At 58.9% G+C, this 18,202-nt stretch overlaps 2 protein-coding genes across 12 annotated transcripts; both read right to left on the bottom strand.

Annotated features, from left to right (window-relative positions):
• Positions 1 to 253: 253 nt before the first annotated feature.
• EHMT2 (euchromatic histone lysine methyltransferase 2) lies at positions 254 to 13,677 on the bottom strand. 11 transcript variants are annotated; one of them, XM_044917534.1, is made up of 28 exons: positions 13,626 to 13,677; positions 12,913 to 12,979; positions 12,598 to 12,816; positions 12,244 to 12,497; positions 11,012 to 11,096; positions 10,874 to 10,914; positions 10,610 to 10,765; positions 8,973 to 9,110; positions 8,774 to 8,888; positions 8,504 to 8,605; positions 8,131 to 8,279; positions 7,893 to 8,036; positions 7,577 to 7,812; positions 7,316 to 7,498; positions 7,116 to 7,198; positions 6,634 to 6,740; positions 6,431 to 6,553; positions 6,244 to 6,345; positions 5,207 to 5,338; positions 4,971 to 5,125; positions 4,720 to 4,887; positions 4,139 to 4,283; positions 3,713 to 3,790; positions 3,420 to 3,535; positions 3,250 to 3,336; positions 1,415 to 1,493; positions 1,097 to 1,272; positions 276 to 760 (listed from the first exon to the last, which is right to left on the bottom strand). In XM_044917534.1, exons 1-28 carry the CDS (start codon positions 13,665 to 13,667, stop codon positions 580 to 582), a joined length of 3,663 nt encoding a protein of 1,220 aa, XP_044773469.1. In that variant the 5' UTR covers positions 13,668 to 13,677; the 3' UTR covers positions 276 to 579. The 11 variants fall into 11 exon arrangements, with proteins under 11 accessions (XP_044773477.1, XP_044773469.1, XP_021552842.1 ...); XM_021697167.1 differs by having other exon boundaries at positions 5,234 to 5,338; XM_044917537.1 differs by lacking the exon at positions 3,713 to 3,790 and having other exon boundaries at positions 5,234 to 5,338.
• Positions 13,678 to 15,913: 2,236 nt separating this feature from the next.
• ZBTB12 (zinc finger and BTB domain containing 12) lies at positions 15,914 to 17,302 on the bottom strand. The gene has a single exon (XM_021696902.1). The coding sequence runs from the start codon at positions 17,291 to 17,293 to the stop codon at positions 15,914 to 15,916; it is 1,380 nt and encodes a 459-aa protein (XP_021552577.1). The 5' UTR covers positions 17,294 to 17,302.
• Positions 17,303 to 18,202: the final 900 nt, after the last annotated feature.

The raw sequence follows: 18,202 nt of genomic DNA, 5'->3' as shown, positions 1-18,202 counted from the left end.
CTTCAGCTGTGGTTCACTCACACCTACACTCTCCTGCCGAAGATGAAGTGTTGAGATTTGCCTTTTAGCCCTTGACTGGACCCTGTCCACAGTGGTCTCCCCACAACCCTCCCCTCCCCTTGGGTGGCTGTCCACACCAGCCACACCTGTCCAGCCTGCTTCCCATCCTGCTTGGTCCCTTGGACCCACATTCCTTCTAGCTGTGTGTGTTTCCTCCCTGACCAAGCCCCCGGCCCCCCAACAATCATCAAGACAGTTTATTACCAAACCCAGTATTTATTGAGAACAAAGGATACCAGCTGGCATAGAGGCCCAATTTCAATTCATCGAACTTCAGCTGAGGATGGGGAACAGGGAGTGGCCAGCCCTGAAGTTAACCCTCCCAGGGAGGAACCAGCTCTGGGAGAGAGGGGCTGTCAGACCTCCAGGGCCTGGCTGGGGTCTCGGGCCAAGGAATGTGTGAAGGGGGAGGGGAGAGAAGATGGCAGCGCCCCAAGGTGTGGGCTGTGAGCAGCAAGTGGCCGAGGGGGCTGCTGAGCGGGCAGCCACCCGGGGGTGGGATTCGTGTGTGGTCTGCTCTCAGGGATTGACGGGGGGCAGGGAGCTGAGCTCGGGCAGCAGCTCGGGGTGGGGGTCTAGGCGCGCCAGGCGGCTCTGTTCCAGGGCGATGGCCTCGGCGGAGTGCTTGCATTTCTCAGAGCCACACTGACATGTGAAGTATTTGCTTTTGATGTCCCAGAAGCGGTCACCGTAGTCAAACCTGTCGGAGGAGGACAGGAGGCTAGGGGATCCAGAGCCAGCAGCCCAGGCCTGCCCCAAAGCACCCACCCCCACGGTCTCCGACAGGCTCCCAGCCCTTCTCTGCGCACGGACCCGCCGCACTAGCCCTGCCTGCGCGCTCGTCAGACGTGCAGAATCCTGGGCTCCATCCCAAGTCTACTGAATCAAAATCTGCGAGGCCCAGGACTCCATTCATACTGTCTTGAGAGGCTCGGCTCTAATCCATGCCAGACCCCAGGCACTCTCCAGCCTCCGGCATCTGGTCCCGGGCTTGCTGCATCTCCCACACCCCGGGCACACCCTGGAAACACCTCACCCCAGCTCCTCCCCAGTCCGGATGTCTCGGGAACTGAAGAAGGCAATGCGTGGAAAGCGCAGGTCTTGGTGCAGCATGAAGACCCGGACGGGGATGATGTTGGGGTCACACAGGTGGTTGATGAAGCGGCTGATGTTGCCATAGTAACGGGCATCGATGCAGTACACCTCTCCATCCTGCGGGCAGGGCAGCACTTCACATCCCCCACTACCCTGCTTGCCTGGCCAACCTCCCCACCCACGACGGACCCCCCAGTCCCTCCTCCCTACGTTTCTATCTGCTGCCTGGCTGCAAGGCACAGAGGGGTCTCCTGCCCACCTTGTTGTCTAAGTCGAAGAGGTAGGAATCATCCTCTCTCACATCAGCCTCGGCATCAGAGATCAGCTCCCCGACATACCTGTGGGGCAGGAAGTGGCGGTTCTGAAGGTGAGCGGGGGTTATCGGGAGCCAGCCCCAGGCCCTGTCCCTCCTCACAACCCCGCGGAATCCTCCTTCACGATCTGTCAGCTGCCCTGCTCCGCGTCCACGGATCCCACAGATCTGCATGGCTGGGGTGGGCAGCCAGGGCAGAGCGGGCCCGGACAGCGGACGTCAGGCATCACGGGCTGGGGGAGGTGGGCAGCTCTCCGCCGGAGTGAGGAGCAGGAGGAAGAACAGGGGATACCAGCACGGGAGGGGACACACAGGGCCTCCTGCAGCCAGCTGGGGTCTCTGCTGGACAGCTGGAACAACAGGCAGGACTGGCATATGTGGGGGACGCTGGGGGCCGGTGGGCAGGGCCTGAGCTGAGCCGGAGGAACAATCAGTGAGCAGGGAGACACCAAGCCCCTGTGGCGAAGGGGACCCGTATCTGTGGGCAGCTGGTTTGGGTGGGGCAATCCGTGCGGGCTTAGTGCACTAGGAGCCCATGCTGGCGAGGCCAGGCTGCAGGACAGGCGGGACGGCAGGCCTGCAAGAATGGGTGGAGCCACAGGGGCCGAGAGGGATTCTGGGAAGGCGCTGGGGACAAGGACAGCCACCCTGAGAAAGCAGAGGAAGGAAAGGTGGTGAAGAGGAAGGAAGGGCGGGTCCAGGTGAGGACAGCGCTGAGGGAACCAGAGCAAGGCAGGTAGCAGACACCGGAACGAGGACCAAGACCCAGGGTGGAGGCAGGCTGTTGAGAGGCGGCATCAGCCGAAGGGTGAGGGCAGAGGCCGATTCCGGCCGGGACGAGCAGTGAGCCCATGGTGGGGAACTCGAGGTCCAGGAGGAAGGGGCCATTTGAACAAAGTCAAGAGATGACCCAATAATTATTCTTTTTTTTTTAAGGTTTTTATTTATTTATTTGATAGAGAAAGACACAGCGAGAGCAGAAACACAAGCAGTAGTGGCAGAGGGAGAAGCAGGCTTCCCACTGAGCAGGGAGCCTGATGCGGGGCTCGATCCCAGGACGCTGGGATCACGACCTAAGCCGGAGGCAGATGCTTAACGACTGAGCCACCCAGGCGCCCCAAGAGATGACCCAATAAAGAGGAAATGGGGGTGCCAAGGTGGCTCAGTTAAGCATCTGCCTTCGGCTCAAGTCATGATCCCAGAGTCCTGGGATCGAGTCCCGCATCAAGCCCTGCATCGGGCTCCCTGCTCAGCGGGGAGCCTGCTTCTCCCTCTGCCCCCACCCCACTTGTTTTCTCTCTCTCAAATAAATAAATAAAATCTTAAAAAAAAAAAAGAAAAAAAAAATTGATGGTCCCTTAAATAGGGTAATGGGGCCAAAGGAAGCCTAGATGAAGTCTGCAAGCCGTGGGGGAGGAGCCGGGCAGGGGACAGGGGGGTGACAGATGCTGGGAAAAGAAAGTGGAGGTGGACAGAAAGGTTGCCTTATCACCTCCATTTTGCAGAGCAGAGAAATGAGGCTCAGAGAGGTTAAGAACTTGACCGAGGACGCTCAGCGGCAGAGTGCGGCTCAGACCCAGGTCTGTCTCCCAGCTTGGAAAGGCAGGGAAGGGGCGATGTGGTGGTGGTGGCAGGAGGCTCTGTGGTCTGGGCAGGCTGGGGGCAGGTGCAGTCTGGCCAGGGAGGCGCGGTGAGAAGGGGCGGGGCCCGTCAGGGAGGAGAGCGGAGGGAGATCGGAGAGTCAGTGGCGGGTGGGCACCCAGCACCCGACCCCTACTCACTCGCAGATGAAGGTCCCCTGGGGGATGGTTTGCAGGGCACGGACCCCCCAGCCCATCTTGGCGGTTCGGTAGAGCTGCAGTCGCACTCTGGGGGGCGGGAGAGAGGCTGCTGTTAGGTGGAAGGGCGCGGGGGTGAGGCGGGCTGAGGGCGGGCTGCAGGGGGGCCTCACTTGATGCCGCTCTGCACCACCCGGTTCTTGCAGTTTCTCCAGCAGGAGCATGCCTGGTTACACTCGAAGATCAGCGGGGGCTCGATCTTGTTAAATTCCTGGAGCAGCCGCCCGTCCTGGGGTGGAGGGAGGGAAGGACGAGTGGTTTCCACGTGGTGCCTGCCGCAGCTCCCAACCCCACAGCCGGGGAGGATGGGCTGGGGGAGGCCACGCGAGCCGAGCTCAGAGACCAGGAACCCCAGCGGGCTGCCGGTTTGCATCCCGGCGGCGGCAAGCGGGGCGAGCGCACGCACCTTGTCGTACCAGCAGCGAATGCTGAGCTGGCCGCAGAGGCAGTTGGAACTGGAACAGTCGTCCACGCAAGTGCAGTGCTGGGGCAGGGGTCAGGGGTTAGCTCGGCCCTCAGAAGCGGCCTTGTCCCCTCAGCAACCAGCGCTCCCTGACCCGCAACCACTGGCCTTCCTCTGAGGTCATTATTTTAGGACAGTGGGTGCTGATGGTCCCAGTGTGAGGGGGAATCAAGATGTTGCTGACAGGGGTGTCCCGGGGCTACCGTGAGCCCAAACACCTTCATGTGGCCTAAAAAAAGGACCCTTTCCCAGATGGAAGCCCACAGTCGAGTTCCCTCTCGGCCCTGCTCCCCTATTGGCCCAAGACTTGCCCACTGTCCCTGGCAGCCCTGGATGTCCCTCTGAGAGGGCGCAGGGCCCCCCACTCACTTGCAAGTGGGTGATGTTACGGTCGATGTTCATGGTAGATGTCTCACAGTTCTCCGAGATATACTTGTAATCCTCAGGGCAGGGCTCCCCGTCCACGCCGTTGACACAGGGAATAGGCACGTTCTCATAGCCCCGAGCCACATCCCTGACAGAAGGGAGATGGGGCTGGGGGCGCTAAAGGAGGGGGTGCGGGGGTCCACTAGGGGCAAGGAGAGGCCTGTGAGGTTCCGGGGGCCGTGGGATGGAAGGGAGTGGTTCTGGGTGGGGGGGGCAGGGGGAGGAAGGTTGCCAAATAAACTGCAGGACACCCCATGAAAACTGGATTTCAGATAACTCAGAAATTTTTTTACTATAGATATGTCCCCACTACTGCATGGGACCCTCTTAACACTAAAAAACGTGCGGCTCCTCTCAAATCCTCATTTAGCTCTATTCTCATTTACTGTATCTGGCATCCTGGTTGGGGGTTTGCTCTGGGGATTCAACGAGCCTGGGGAGGGTCCGAGGGATGTTCTGAGGGTTCAACAGGGCTTGGGGAGGGGGCAGAAGGCTGTTCCGGGTGCAGAGGGCCCTGGGCTCACCGGCAGATAATCTTCTCAGTGCGGACGGCCCGATTTCCCACTCCCAGCCGAAGCTTGCGGTTGAGCTGCAGCGCAAACCACACATCGGAGCGCTCAGGAGTCAGGTCCCATGCCGTGTCCCCTTCCTTGTTGCGTAGCTCTGGGTTCGCCCCGCGTGACAGGAACAACCTGGGAGGGGACAGGAAGCCTGTGGGGCCCGGGGCCGCGAGCCGGCGTTGGAGTGCCAGGCTGTGGGGCGGGCAGGGGCTCACAGCACGCAGTCGTGGTAGCTCTCCCGTGCCGCAATGTGCAGGGGCGTGTCCCCGTGGTAGTTGACAGCATGGAGGTCGCAGCGGGCATTGAGGAGGACCTCGGCGATGGCCGCACTGCCGGTGAAGGAAGCCCAGTGCAGGCAGATGTTTTCCTCCTGTGCAGGTGGGAAGGGAGGGGGTGTGCCCAAGCCGTGAGCCCTTGAACCCAGCTCAGAGAGGGCCAGAGCAGCCCCCACCTCCCCCAACCCCCGCCAAACTCTCACGTTGTCTGTGAGCGTGACGTCGGCGCCCCGGGTCAGCAGCATGCGGATCACCTCAATGTGCTTGTGCTCTGCGGCCCAGATGATGGGCGTCCACCCCCCACTGTCCTGTGGGTGGGGAGAGAGGGAGGAGGGTGAGGGGCCCGGGGTCCGCCCGGGTCCGCCCAGCAGCTGGCCCTGCTTACCAAAGCAGCGTGTGGTCTAGAGCATAGGCTCCAGAGCTAGACTCCAAGCATGAGTCTCAGCTCCACCACTCACATGCTGTGGGACCCTGGGTTAAGTCTCTTCACCTCTCTGGGTCTCAGTTTCCCAATCTGTGAAACGGGACTAATAGCGTCTACTACTCAAAGTTGTGGAGTAATTTCTCTCTTTCTAAAAAACACACCTTTCCTAGGTCTTTCCACTCAAAAGTCCTAGAGTACGATGACCCAACAGCAAAACCGCTCCTAAACACCCAGACTGCAGTCTCTAAAAAATATTTCCCATTTAAAGGAACCAGAGTCTCTCAGAGAAATGACAGATTGAGCCTGGTGCAGGAAACGTGCTAAAAAGGTAAAGATGCTCTCAGAAGTTGCTGGGTCGTATCAAAAGCCACAGAAGCCTAGTTGAAGGGCTCCTCCTGGACAAACAACGGAACAATTCAGATTGAAGAGTGACTGTAATAGGCCGAAACACACCCAACATACGACAAACTAAGAGGTAATAAAGAGCATCACTGCACGTTTCTACGAGACCAGTGCTCTAAGCCCTGAGCTATGGAACCAACCACATCCCTGCACATTTCTAGAGATTAAGGCAGCAACTCATCATTCTGGAAACTGATAGAAAGAAACAAAAAAAGAGAAAAGTAAATAATACAAACGAGGAGGGAGAAAGAGATGGGGACAGACCGGAACAGGGCTGAGATTCAGGGAAAGGATCAGAGGTCCGTGGAGGCCGAAAGGGGGCCCGGAACCCGAAGCTGAGCCCAGGACCCGGAGGAAGGGGGCTGGGCAGGCAGCCAGGCCGCTGACCTGGGCGTTGACGTCCACCTGTCCCGTGCTCAGCAGCAGGCTGACCATCTCCAAGTTCCCAATTTTGGCTGCATGGTGGAGGCAGGTGGAGCCGTCCTCCTCCTGAGGGAAATGCGGGCAGATGAGTGCCCCGCCGGCACGTCAGACCCGGCCTGTGGCCCGCGCCCCGGCTGGCCTGCTGGCACACCTTGCTGTAGACGCAGCCGCCACGCTGCACCATGTAGCGGGCTACCTCCAGGTGGTTGTTCACCACGGCCTCCATCAGCGGCGTCCGCTGCTGCTTGTCTACCGCGTTGATGTTGGCTCCCGCCTGCAAGGAGGGCGCACGTGGGCTGGCGCCGCAGAAGGGCTGGGCGCGGGAGGGGGTGCGAGGGCCGGGCCCGGGCTGACCTGCAGCAGCACGTGGCAGATCTCCACGGAGCCCTTCTGGGCGGCCGCGTGCAGAGGTGTGCGCTTGCTCTGCTGATCGCTCTGGAAGTTGGGGTCCAGGTTGTCCACTGCGGGGAGAGCCCGCCACACCGGAAGAGGGAGGGACAAGTGGTAAGTGAGCTGGGGAGTGGGGCGGGGGGGGAGGCAGGTGGGACCTCCTCCGGGAAGGCTATGTCAGGGCCCCCTCCTAGGCAATGTAGTTAACCTCTGCGAGCTTCCACTGGGAAGGCTGAAGTGAACAGCACCGTCCCCAGCACCTATGTGCTCGTTGTCACCACTGTCCCCATCATCACAGGTTATCTGTGTGTCTGTCTCCCCCTCCCCGCTAAGTGACTTAGAGAAGGACGATGACCTTCACTGCTCCCGGCTCTGAACCCAGCGTCTGGTGGGTGACTGCTGTTCCAGCAAGGTTCGCGGAACAAATGAGTGAGCGGAATACTCACATAGCATCAGGATCACCTTCTGCAGCTCCCCCTGCTTCACTGACAGGTACAACTGCCGGGGGTGGAAACGGAGTTTCTTCCGCCTGCCATGGTGAGGGAGAGGGGTGGGCTCCTCAGAAGGAGCATCCCCCTCAGCACCTGCGGACCCACCTTCCAGCCCCAGCCCCAGCCGCCCTGCCCGAGAGCAACCCCTCATTCACCTCTCGGACTCCTGGATCACCAGGGCTTTCTCCAGGGCCTCACGGCCGGGCCCCAGGGGCAGCCCCACAGCTGACAGGCAGCCCCCGTTGGGAAGGGTCAGGGAGGGGCCCGAGCTGTCGATGGTGTCAGCCAGAGGGTCGCAGGGTGGGCGCCGGGGCTCCCCATGCCCTCGCATCCGGGCACTGAGGGAGAAGGTGCTGATGTCTACAAGCAGTGGCGCTGGGCAGGGAACGGACAGTTGGGAAGGGGGAGGCCAGTACCTGGGCTGGGAAGTGTCTGCTCTCCCGGGGGCATCCTGAGCCAGGGGTGGGGGGGCAGGGGCTGCAGTGCCAGCTGGTGGGGTCACCCCATCCCCCCGGGGGATGGTCACCTCCTGGGCCTCAGATGCATCCTCCCCACAGTGGGGACAGAAGACCATGCCGTTCAGCTGGGACACACAGGCCTTGTGGAAGCGGTGGGCCACACGGAAGTCGGGGTGGCACTCCAGGAAGGTGCCCTGGGGAACAAGGCGGTCAGGCTCCGGGAGAGCCCTCCCCTGCGGGGCACAGCGGCCTGTCCGCCCCACCGGTCACTCACCGCTGTACAGAAGTAGCCACAGCCTGGGCAGCAGTGGTGCTTGACCATGCGGGCACGGTGGGTCTCACAGAGCACCATGAGCGCCACGCGGCTCGACGGCCTCATGGTCTCCCGCTTGAGGATGGCGGCATTGCAGCCTGACAGCTGTGGCGGTGTGAACGGGCAGGGAGCGGGTGAGGCTGCGGCCTGGAGCCGTGTCCCCACCGCGGGCACCTCTCCTACCGGCCCTCAGGCCCACCTCTCCATCCACACTCTCTGTGGCCATGCACTTGTGGCCAGCTCTCTCACTGATGCGGTCGATCTTGGGAGCCTCCATGCGGCAGCTGCAGAGCGGCAACTCCTCAAAGCCCCGCTCCGTCTCCAGGGAAGATGTGTCATTGGAGACCCCTTGGACGGAGGAAAAAGGGAGCTGAGGGAGGCCATCCCCATCACCCACAGGGACCCCTGGTGCGGCCTCTCACCCCCGCCATGCCTTCCCCTCTGTGCTCTAGAACTCCCAAAGCCTGGCCATGGACGGACACCTCGGCTCCAGCGGGGTCCCCCTCCTCCCCGTTCCCTCCAGCCCAGAGGGTGCCCCCTAGCGGCTCGCCGTCCCAGCAATTGGCAATTACCAGCGTGGTTGGGGGAGAGGGTCCCCTCGCTGGGCAGCTCCAGGGACCCCAGAGGGACCTCCATGTACTCACTGGGGCCTGAGGAGCCCACACCATTCACTCCTGACACAGAGACAGAGAGAGTGAGAGCGCGAGCTCACAGGTGCCCGGACGCGTGGGTACATGCGGGTGTACGTGCATGAGCACATGTGTGGGCGTGTTAGTGTACGCTCTCTGGGGGCCGGGAGGGGGGCTGGAGGAGGGGACCCAAAAGCAGAGGAGCCTCCTCACCTCGTGGCTCCTTGGCCCGGGGAGGCTCGCGCTTCCGCCGTTTCCTGGACGGCTTCACCCATGGGCTGTCCTTCCGCCATTTCTTCTTGGCTTTGCGCCGGCCACTGGAGCCACTCTGGGATGGAGGAAGAACTAGAGAGCCTGGCCCCCAGCCCACGACCCCTCCTCCCCTCTGAGGACTCAGACCTCCAGTCCTTACCCTGTCAGACTGATTGCCTGACTCCTCGTCCTCCTCTTCTTCTTCCTCTTCCTCCTCCTCTTCTTCTTCTTCCTCTTCCTCCTCCTCCTCTTCTTCTTCTTCCTCACTCAGTTGTTCAGCCAGAGCTTCAACCTCAGACTGGGAGAGAGGAAAGGCAGGCCTGAGGAAACAGCAACCTCCAGGCCACAGCCCTCTCTTGGGGGGAATTGGGAGACAGGCAGGGCAGGACATATCCAACCCCCAAGACTCAGACAATGAAGCAGGATAAAGAGCTACGACTACAATCCCAGGATGGCTCCCTGCAGGAGGTGAGCATGGACAGGAAAAGAGAGAAAGGGTGCTGAATGTTAGCTGTCAAAAACTCACTTACAACAATGTGTGTGAATCTTGGCAACAGAGTAAGGAAAAGAAAGTTCCAGAAAACAAGCATATAGTTTAATACTATTTATGAAGTTCACACGTAGACAAGACTACCCACGGCTGCTCAAAACACTAGATGAAAAGCTAATGAGGAACTTTACAATGAGGATGAAGTTGACATTCCGGAAATCCACGGACCAATCTTAAATAGGACTAATAAAAAGATGAGATGCTCTATGCCTCCTGATGTCATGTAACAGGAAGCATGCATACTAGCTATCAATCTTCTCACCATTAAGAACAAAACAAAACAAAACAAACCCCAAATCACCCGAAGCTGATCGTTGCTTCTAGATCTAGTTTACAAGAAACACTGGGCAGGGAGGAACATGTCAGTAGTCCCCACCCAATCAGCAAATACCTAAATTTGAGGAATTCTGTATTACAAGTGACCTGGTTCCTCCAACAAATAAATGACAAGAAAAACTTCTTTTTCAAAGCCACGGCACGGGCACCCATGCATCAAGAGAGACCTAAGGCAAATGTCAATCAAACCAGTGGATGGAGCGCTTTTGAATCTGGACAAACAAAACCCCATTTACGAAACCACAGAGGCATCGTGAACCCTGGTAGCAGGGTGATGGTTTTAAGGAGTCACCGGGACATTTCCGAGGTTGTGAACACAGTGAAGCCGTAATATTAAAACACAGGAAGAGGCCTCATGTTTAGAGATACATATGGAAACAGTTCCAGATAAAATGATGTGATGGCTACTTTACAACGGTCCGGGAGGTGGGCAGGCTGGGGGAGGAAGAGCTGAGTCAAGAGCCGCTGTGTACTGACAATTGCTGGAGCCGGATGAGGCTTCGTGAGAGCTCACCCTTTCTTTTTTTACGTATTTGAAATTTCTCATGACATCATGTTAAATAAAAAGCATACGGGTAGAACAGCATTATACTGCATAAGCAAACACGTATGAGACAAAACCAAACCAAGAACAAAACAATAAATAAGCAAACAACAAATAAACAACAAAATGGGATGCTAAACCCAAAGTCCAGGAGGGCGGTTACCACCTTGGGGAGGGGCAAGGGGATGGGCTGGGGCGGAGCACACATGGGGAGGAAATTGAGAGGATGGGGTGGTGAATTAGGGGGTGTCACAAGGTAAAAAGGAAAGAGAGCCGGGGGGTGGGGGTGGGCATGGGCAGGAAGGACTGGAGAGTGACCCTTGGGCGAGGTGGGTGCTGGCAGGGAGGTAGGCTGGCTCCTCCTCACCTTGCTGTCGGAGTCCACACGCTCATCCACAGAATAGGAGTCGTAGTACAGGCTGAAGTCATCCCCCACCACTGTCTCCCACTCCTCCAGGGACCCTGGATCCCCTTTCTCCACGGTCACTTCTCCCGAACCCCGCGTAGAACCCAACTCCTCTGACTAGGAGAAGATCAGAAAAATGGAAGCTGCTAGTAGTCCCCCCTCCCACTTCCCCTGCGGACCCCCCCCAAGGTGGAGAGGCCTTGTTTTCTGCCTCTCCAGGCTTACCAGGCCACCTCCTGCGTTCAGCTTCCTCCTTTTGGCCACCTCTGGAAGAAGAGAGAGAGAGAAAAAGGAGTAAGGCCTGTCCTTAAACCCTCAGGACAGGTCTTATCAAGTGGCGGGTGGGTGGGGGGTGGGACTGACCTGAGGTCATCTTCCCCATCGAGTGCACGTCATCACTCATGCGGAAATGCTGCACTTCAGGGGGCCGCTTCTCAGGGACTGGGGGCTAGGGGCCAAGAGGGAGCACACTTAGGGTCAGGGAACATCTGTAGTTCTGCCTGGATTAGCCTGGAGCCCTGGATGAGGGTGGGGTGGGTGAGCCACACCCTCAAAAATGCCATCTGAAGCCCCAATAAACCAGAATGTGGCAATGACGAGAACTCCTGTCTCCCAAGAGGAAGTGTGTTGAGCACATCCCACACCTAACACTTACCTCTTCAAGCACCCAGAAGCAGACCCTCTTTACCCATTTTATAGATGAGAAAACAAAGGTTCATGCCTTGCCCAAAGCTGCCTAAACCATATCCAGAACAAAATGATACCAGGAGCCCCAAAAACATTGTCATAAAGCTTCTGAAATTCTGGGGCTTTTGTCCTTTCCTTCACCTCCTTCCCTGTAGGGATTCACAGTAAAAACCCTTAGAAACCCTTTGAAAAAGGAACTAGGGGCAGTTTCAAAGGGAGGAAAAAGCTCCCTTGGGGCCTACTTTGAGGTAGAGAATTTGAAGTTCCTTAGACAGTCATTATCATAAGAATAATTACGACGTCTACATCGTTAACTCTCAATCCTTTGTTTTTTCTATTTCCCTCTCCCCAAGAATGTAAACTCCCAACAAGACAGGAACTTGTCTGTTTGTTCAGATTAAGCCCAGCCCAGAATTTTGCCAGTATTTTTTTTTTTGACCTTTATCATATTTTATTTATTTATTTATTTTATTCTTATGTTAATCCCCATACATTACATCATTAGTTTTAGATGAAGTGTTCCATGATTCATTGTTTGTGCGTAACACCCAGTGCTCCATGCAGAATGTGCCCTCCTCAATACCCACCACCAGGCTAACCCATCCTCCGACCCCGCTCCCCTCTAGAACCTTGTTTGTTTTTCAGAGTCCATCGTCTCTCATGGTTCGTCTACCCCTCCGATTTCCCCCGCTTCATTCTTCCCCTCCTGCTACCTTCTTCTTTTTTTTTTCTTAACATATATTGCCCAGCCCAGAATTTGACACACAGTAGCCCCTAGGTAAATACGTGGAGCCATGAATAGATGAGAAAAACTCTGAAGCTAAACTGTAAAAAAAAGTCCACAAGGGGTTCACAGTGGATTACTCTGGTCTCCCCACCCCGATGCCCCCCCCCCCCCCCATCCTCACCTGCCCATTTCCTGGTTTGGACATGGTTTTTCTGGCTCGGTGGACCTTGGGCTGCCCCTCTGGGCTGGGTGTGGCCACAGGGGGTTCAGGCCCTGCTGTGGCCGCCCCCTGGGCCCCCGGCATACTCAGCAGCCGCATAGCCAAACTCTGGACTGATGGGGGTGATTTTCCAGCCCCTGTCATTGACATCTTGGCCCGGCTGGGACAGGCACCCCCCTTGCTGGGGGAAGAGGGGAATGACTTTGTGGCATGGCCTGGAAGACAGACAAGCAGGCAGGCAGACAGAGGCAAGATAAGATGGAAAGTGGTCAGAGGATACCCCACCTCACCCCTCCAGGCTCCCCAGCCTCTCACCCAGCAGGATGCGACCCCCATGGAGGTCCCCATCTCCCTCGAGATTCTCAGGTTCATCCCCAATGAGTGGTGTGGCTCCCACAGGGGTGTCAGCCCCCTCATCGCCCACGGTGACTGTGACAGAGGCTGGGGATGAGGGGCCAGCAGGCTCCAGGGAGTCAGGGCTGGCCTTGGGCAGGGTCTCTTCACTACGAGGGGTGTCCCCCAAAGAGCCATGAACTGTAAGGGAAAATAAAAAGTTCAGGGCTAAGGTCTCAGGGAATCCTGTGTTGGGGGAGGTGAAGGTCCAACTGGGCCCGTTTCTACTGCACTCACCTCTCTCCGTGGCTCCTCTAGGCTCCTTCTCCAGCACCAGCGCCCCCATCTCAGCAGGGGCCTCCCCCTGGCAGGGGACACAAGGCATAGGAGGGCTGGTCAGCCCAGTAGGAAGTTGGGGAGCCCAGGACGCCTGGGCTCTGGGAAGAGAGAGTAGGCTCCGGGGCCTACCTCTTCCTCTATGGGGGCCCCCCCTTCCGCGGCCTCGGCTGCCCGGGTGGGCCGCACGACCCCTCCCCCGGGCCCGCATTAACCCTCTCCCTCTCGGCAGACCCCGCATCTCAGGGGCCGAGAAGAGAGGAGGGGGAGGGGGCGGGGCCTCTGCGCCCCGGCCCCGCCCCCTCCTCCCGGCTGCACGCGCCGCTCCCCCTTTGTCCCCCAGGCCGCGGGGACCCCGGGCACCAACCCCTCCAGCGCCCGCTGCCCCCCAGCCCGGTGGACGGCCCCTCGTGCCCCTCGCGCGTGCTCCTGGGGCCCCAGCGCCCGCCGCCCACTCGGGGGCAGCCGGCGGCTGCACGCGCGCCTCCGTGCCCACTCCCCCCACCTCCCACCCCCTGGTCCCCTCATCCGCCCCCGGTGCTGGCCCTCCGGATTGCTGCAGGTCCCGTCCGGGCCCCCCGGCCCCGTTGCACCCCCGGAGCATTGCACGGGCGCGCGCTTCCCCCGGGCGCGCGCGCGGGCATGCACCCGCCTCTCCCCCTCCCCTTCCGCACCTCGGCGGCCGCCGCCGCTGCAGCTCCCGCCGCCGCCGCCATCGCCGCTTGCGCGGGGGGCCGAGCCGGCGCGCGGCCGCCCCGGGTCACGTGGGCGGGGGAGGGAGGGCTAGGAGGAGCCTTAAAGGAGCCACTACGCGCTTTCTGGCCATTTTCCCCCCGAGAGCCGCTTCGGAAATGGCAGTGGCTGTCCTAAGCCGGGGGCTGCAGGGGAGAATTCCTGCCAATCCTGGCGTCAGCTCAGCGGGGAGCCGAAGGTGAGGCACGCCTGGGTCCAGGTGTGGCTTCTCCATCCCCCTCCTGTTTTTAGGTAACGAAAGAAGTGTCTGACCCTCACGGCTCTCGGCAGCGGCTGTCTTTCCAATCTGGCCCGCCTATGCTTCTCCCGCCTCTGGGTGCTTTCTGGTTTCTGGGTTGCCAGATAGAAGACTCGGGCTCAGTTTTGGCCTCGCTTCTCTAACGAGCAGGAAGGGGACAGTGGGAACGCGCGGAGGACACCTTTGCTCGACTGCTTTTACCTTGCTGCTTCATGTCTCCTGGAGCAGCGTCCCCTTTTGAAAACCTGGGGCTAAATGTCTCTTCTGTTTATGCCAGACCTGTTACGCCACCATGTGCACTAGGGATCCAAGTAAGCCCCCAGAGGCCCAAGAGTTATTACTGCCTGGTGACACTACTAAGTAACCTTTTTTTTTTTGCCAAACACCTCCCAAGCATAGTCAGGCACTACGCGGGTCATAAGCCCAGCTAACAGTGGAATTATGAATATTACACCAAGATACACAACCTTGATAGCATTATTTAGGGTACCATCCCTTTACGGATTACATTCTGGTCAAAATTCAGAAAAAACCCTGTTACGATTTCAGACGCAGTATTTGATAGAAGCCCGTGGTTGGGCTATGGGGCACCTGAGGCCAATTCAAGGCCTTCTGGGAACTGTAGTTCTCTTTGGTTAAGAACTATTCCAGAGCTTTGTGGGACTTGTAGTCTTCTCCATAACCCTGATCCAAGCATAGTGGGGTTTTTTTAGCTTTTCAGAGGACATGTACCCTTTCGTCAGAACATAAATGCCCAAACATAGGTTCCTGCTTACAATTTTGGTGGGCATAATGATCACCTTTATAGTTCATCCCTAGGGCTGATACTAAACTCTTGTAATAGAAGGGGAAGTTGTGTGTTATCACCACGGCCAATCATAGAACATACGCGTGAGATACCTGTTAGAGGTGCTGAGGTTGCAGAACTGGGAGGGTCTCCAGCCAGAGAAGCCCACTTGTCACAATCCCCTGCTCTTGTCAAGTCTACTTCAGGCATGGGACCTGCATGAGCTTTGCGGAGTATTGAGCAAATGCAATAAGGAGGGAGACGCTGTCTAGGGTGGGATAGTCATATACACGCAGTTGCCAGACAGAGTATAAAGAAAAAAAGTGTTTGGCTTTTTTTAAAATTTATTTATTTTGTGGAAAACAAAAGCAGAAAAACTAAAACCCCAAACTCCAGAAAAAATCCTAAAAAATACGTTTTTTCTTAAAAAATACTGTATAAGTCTCTACTCCTCTCCCTCCCCCCCAACAGCCCTCCTTGTATCCTTTCATCTAAGTGCCCTACCCCCACCCCCACCACTATTCATCCTTCTTGCTATTGTCCCCCACTTTTCCATATCTACCCAGGATGCTCACCCCCAAGTTCTCTTACCTGGCACCTGACATGGTTCTCCCTAGAGTTTCGGTGAGCCTTTACCCACAGTCCCATTCCCCCAGCATGCAAGAACTGTCTCCCCACTTCCTTTTCTGGGATTCAATAATCCTTTCCCCCTACCACTCCCTCTCCCAAGGATCTATTCTATGCAGGAGCATGTAAGCTGCCTCCTGCCAAATTCCCTCCCAATTCCCACCCACCCACCCCCCATCTCAAGAAATATCAGAACCTCTCCCTGGGCAGCCTTAACCAGGAATAAAGCATTTTCCTCTTTTTTTCTTCTCAATCTATAAGACCCTTTCCCTCCCTCCACATACCCATGCACCTCTAAGAGAAGAAAATTTTTCTCTGGGAGGCCATATCCCCTTGGCCTTCTCAAAGAACCCTCTCCCTCTCTTTTTTTCTTCTGAAAAGACAGGGGTCTTCTCTCCAGGGAATCTTCAGCCCCTCCCTCAGGATGTGTCTGCTCAGGTTCCCCCACCGTACCTGCCTGATCCCGACCCTCCCACCCCCCCCATTCTCCTGGGCCAGGGAGCTCCCTTCCCACTCAGCCCAGGGACCCCTGCCTCCTGGCCTCCGAGCCTGCCCCGCTAGCGGATGAGGACGTTGATCTCGGCCACGCTGGCCTCCAGCACGTTCTCTGCCGTTGTCTTGCCATGCTGCTCCTTGAGGTGCCGCCTAATGGCGGGCTTGTGAGCGAAGCGCACGTCGCAGTAAGAGCAGCGATAGGGCCTCGCTCCAGAGTGGAGGTTGAGGTGGTCGTGCAGCGTGGACTTCTGCGTGAAGCACTTGCCGCAGATGCCACAGGAGTGCGACTTGACGCCGCGGTGCACGTTCATGTGGCGGTTGAGGTTGCTGCTGTGGTTGAACTGCTTGCCGCAGCGTGGGCACATGAAGATGAAGTGCTGCGCCCGCATGTGGAAGACCAGCTTCTCCACGCCCTGGAACACTTCCGGGCACTTGGTGCACTTGATGTTCTTTAGGGGGTTTCCACTGGAAAAGCCCCCAGGCAGGGGTCCCCTGCTGCCCCCTGCCCCCAGGCTGCCCCCCGCCCCCCGGGCAGCCATGGCCACCGCTGCTGCCTCCACCAGGCCCGAGGTGGCCCCCACGCTGGCCCGGCCTCCAGGGATCAACAGCAAGCCCTCCCCTTCTGCGTCCTCGGACAGGCTATAGCAGGCTTTCACTACACCCTGCGGTGGGGCCACAGTGCTGGGGGGCACGCTGCTCTGAGCCAGCTCTCCCAGGTGGCCGCCCACGGAGCCTCCGATGCTCAGACCCCCTCCCAAACCTCCGGGAGGTTTGAGCCGGTGTGCCACCTCCAGGGCTGACTCCACCTTGACGATGCAGATGTCAGACACGTCCTCGTCCTCGTCCTCATCTTCCTCCTCGGCCTTCAGCTCCAGGTCCTCATCCAGGGGGAACTCCAGTTTCACAGGCCGTAGGGGGGGGGGGGGTAGAGGGGGGGGGGGTGGGGGTTTGGGGGCTGGTTTTGGGGTCCTGGCAGGAGGGAGGAGGGATTTGGTGGCACTGACACTGCTCACAAGGCTGGCATCGCTGACCCCGTCCTCTTTGAGGCCTATTTTGGGCTCAATGAACTGGCTGAGGGCGTTCCTGCATTTCTCCACCACGTGCTCCATCTGCAGGTAGGAGGCAGCCGTCAGGTAGTTGACGATGTCCCTGACAGCAAATTCCAGAGCGCCCGTGTAGCAGGAGAGGAGCAGGTCGGCCACGATGCGCGCACTGTGCATCAGGGAGACCTGCAGCTCAGAACTGGGGTTCAGCAGGAACTGGTCCCTCAGGAAAGGCGAGCAGGCGGCCAGGATGACCTTGTGGCCACGGAACTTGAGGCTGTCGGCCACAATGGTCACGTCACAAAACCGCTCCTCTGCGCGGAGCTGGTTCATGTTCCGCAGGGTAGCGGCCTCGTGGCCGGGCAGCTGGAAGCGCAGGACTTCCACCCCAGAGGCCATTGTGGCGGGGGTGGGCAACCCTGGTTGGGAAGGAAACCGGTCAGAGACAAAGGTCTCTGGCTCTCCTAAGCCAAGGCTCCAGGCCCCTCGCCCCCATTTTTGCCCAGCCTCCCAGCTTCAGATCTCCCAGTCTTCAGGCCTCTTCCTCAGTTTCCCCAGTCCCTGGGGAAGCGCTGTCCCTACGAGAGGACGGAGGCGTGGTTCCCGGGGGCGGGGCAGCGGCGTCCACACCCCCCAGCCCGACCGCCCGCGAGGACCGGGCGAGCCCGCGCGCCCACGGGGAAGGTAGGAGAAACCGGGAGCAGAGGCCTGGGGCTCTGGGCTCCCGGGTGGCCCGGGTTGCAGCCTCTTCTCACCCCGCCCCCTTTCCCCGCTGCTTCATTCCTCCGCCCCCCCCTTGCACGTTTGCACGCGCTTTTCACGTCCTCCCCCGGCCGCCTGCACGCTTCGTGCACGCCCCCCCCACGTTCAGAGCTCCGTGGCACGCCCCCCCCAGCCCCACGACCCTGAGTGCACGCGCCTCTCACCTGGCCCGGTTCCGCGCGCTGTTTTTTCCCCCCCTATTTCCCCCACCCCCCCCCGGGTCGACAGAGCCCCCAAACACGGGCAGGGCCTGGGCAGCGCGCAGGCGCGGGGGTGCACGAGGCGCGCGCGCGGGGCCAGCTCCGCGTGGGCGTAAGGAGGGAGGGGCGGGGGCGGCTCGTGCAGTGTGTTCCAGGCCCCGCGCGCCTCGGCGTCGGCGAGAACTCGGGTTGGAGGAAGAGGGGAGGGAATTAAAGGAGCAGGATTCCCCCTTTCCCGACCCCCCTTTCTTCAGCAGCCCCCCCACACGGTTAAAGGGCCGGACGGCCTGGCCTCCCCTTTGGCCGGTATTATTTGTCCGCCAGAGCGGAAATACGTTCCACACCC

The sequence above is a fragment of the Neomonachus schauinslandi genome, chromosome 8 (genome assembly GCF_002201575.2).
Source record: "Neomonachus schauinslandi chromosome 8, ASM220157v2, whole genome shotgun sequence".
NCBI classification, from domain to species: domain Eukaryota; kingdom Metazoa; phylum Chordata; class Mammalia; order Carnivora; family Phocidae; genus Neomonachus; species Neomonachus schauinslandi.
The sequence above is the reverse complement of the archived record's forward strand: the minus strand, read 5'-3'. Positions and strand labels throughout refer to the sequence as shown.

Coding starts and splice junctions, on each gene's coding strand:
- ZBTB12 (XM_021696902.1), bottom strand. CDS start 17,293: ATGGCCTCTGGGGTGGAAGTCCTGCGCTTCCAGCTGCCCGGCCACGAG.
- EHMT2 (XM_021697166.1), bottom strand. CDS start 13,192: ATGCGGGGTCTGCCGAGAGGGAGAGGGTTAATGCGGGCCCGGGGGAGG. Junction 10,766..10,873: donor TGAACGCAGGAGGTGGCCTG/GTAAGCCTGGAG, acceptor ATCTTCTCCTAG/TCAGAGGAGTTGGGTTCTAC. Junction 7,813..7,892: donor GTGGCTACTTCTGTACAGCG/GTGAGTGACCGG, acceptor CTTGTTCCCCAG/GGCACCTTCCTGGAGTGCCA.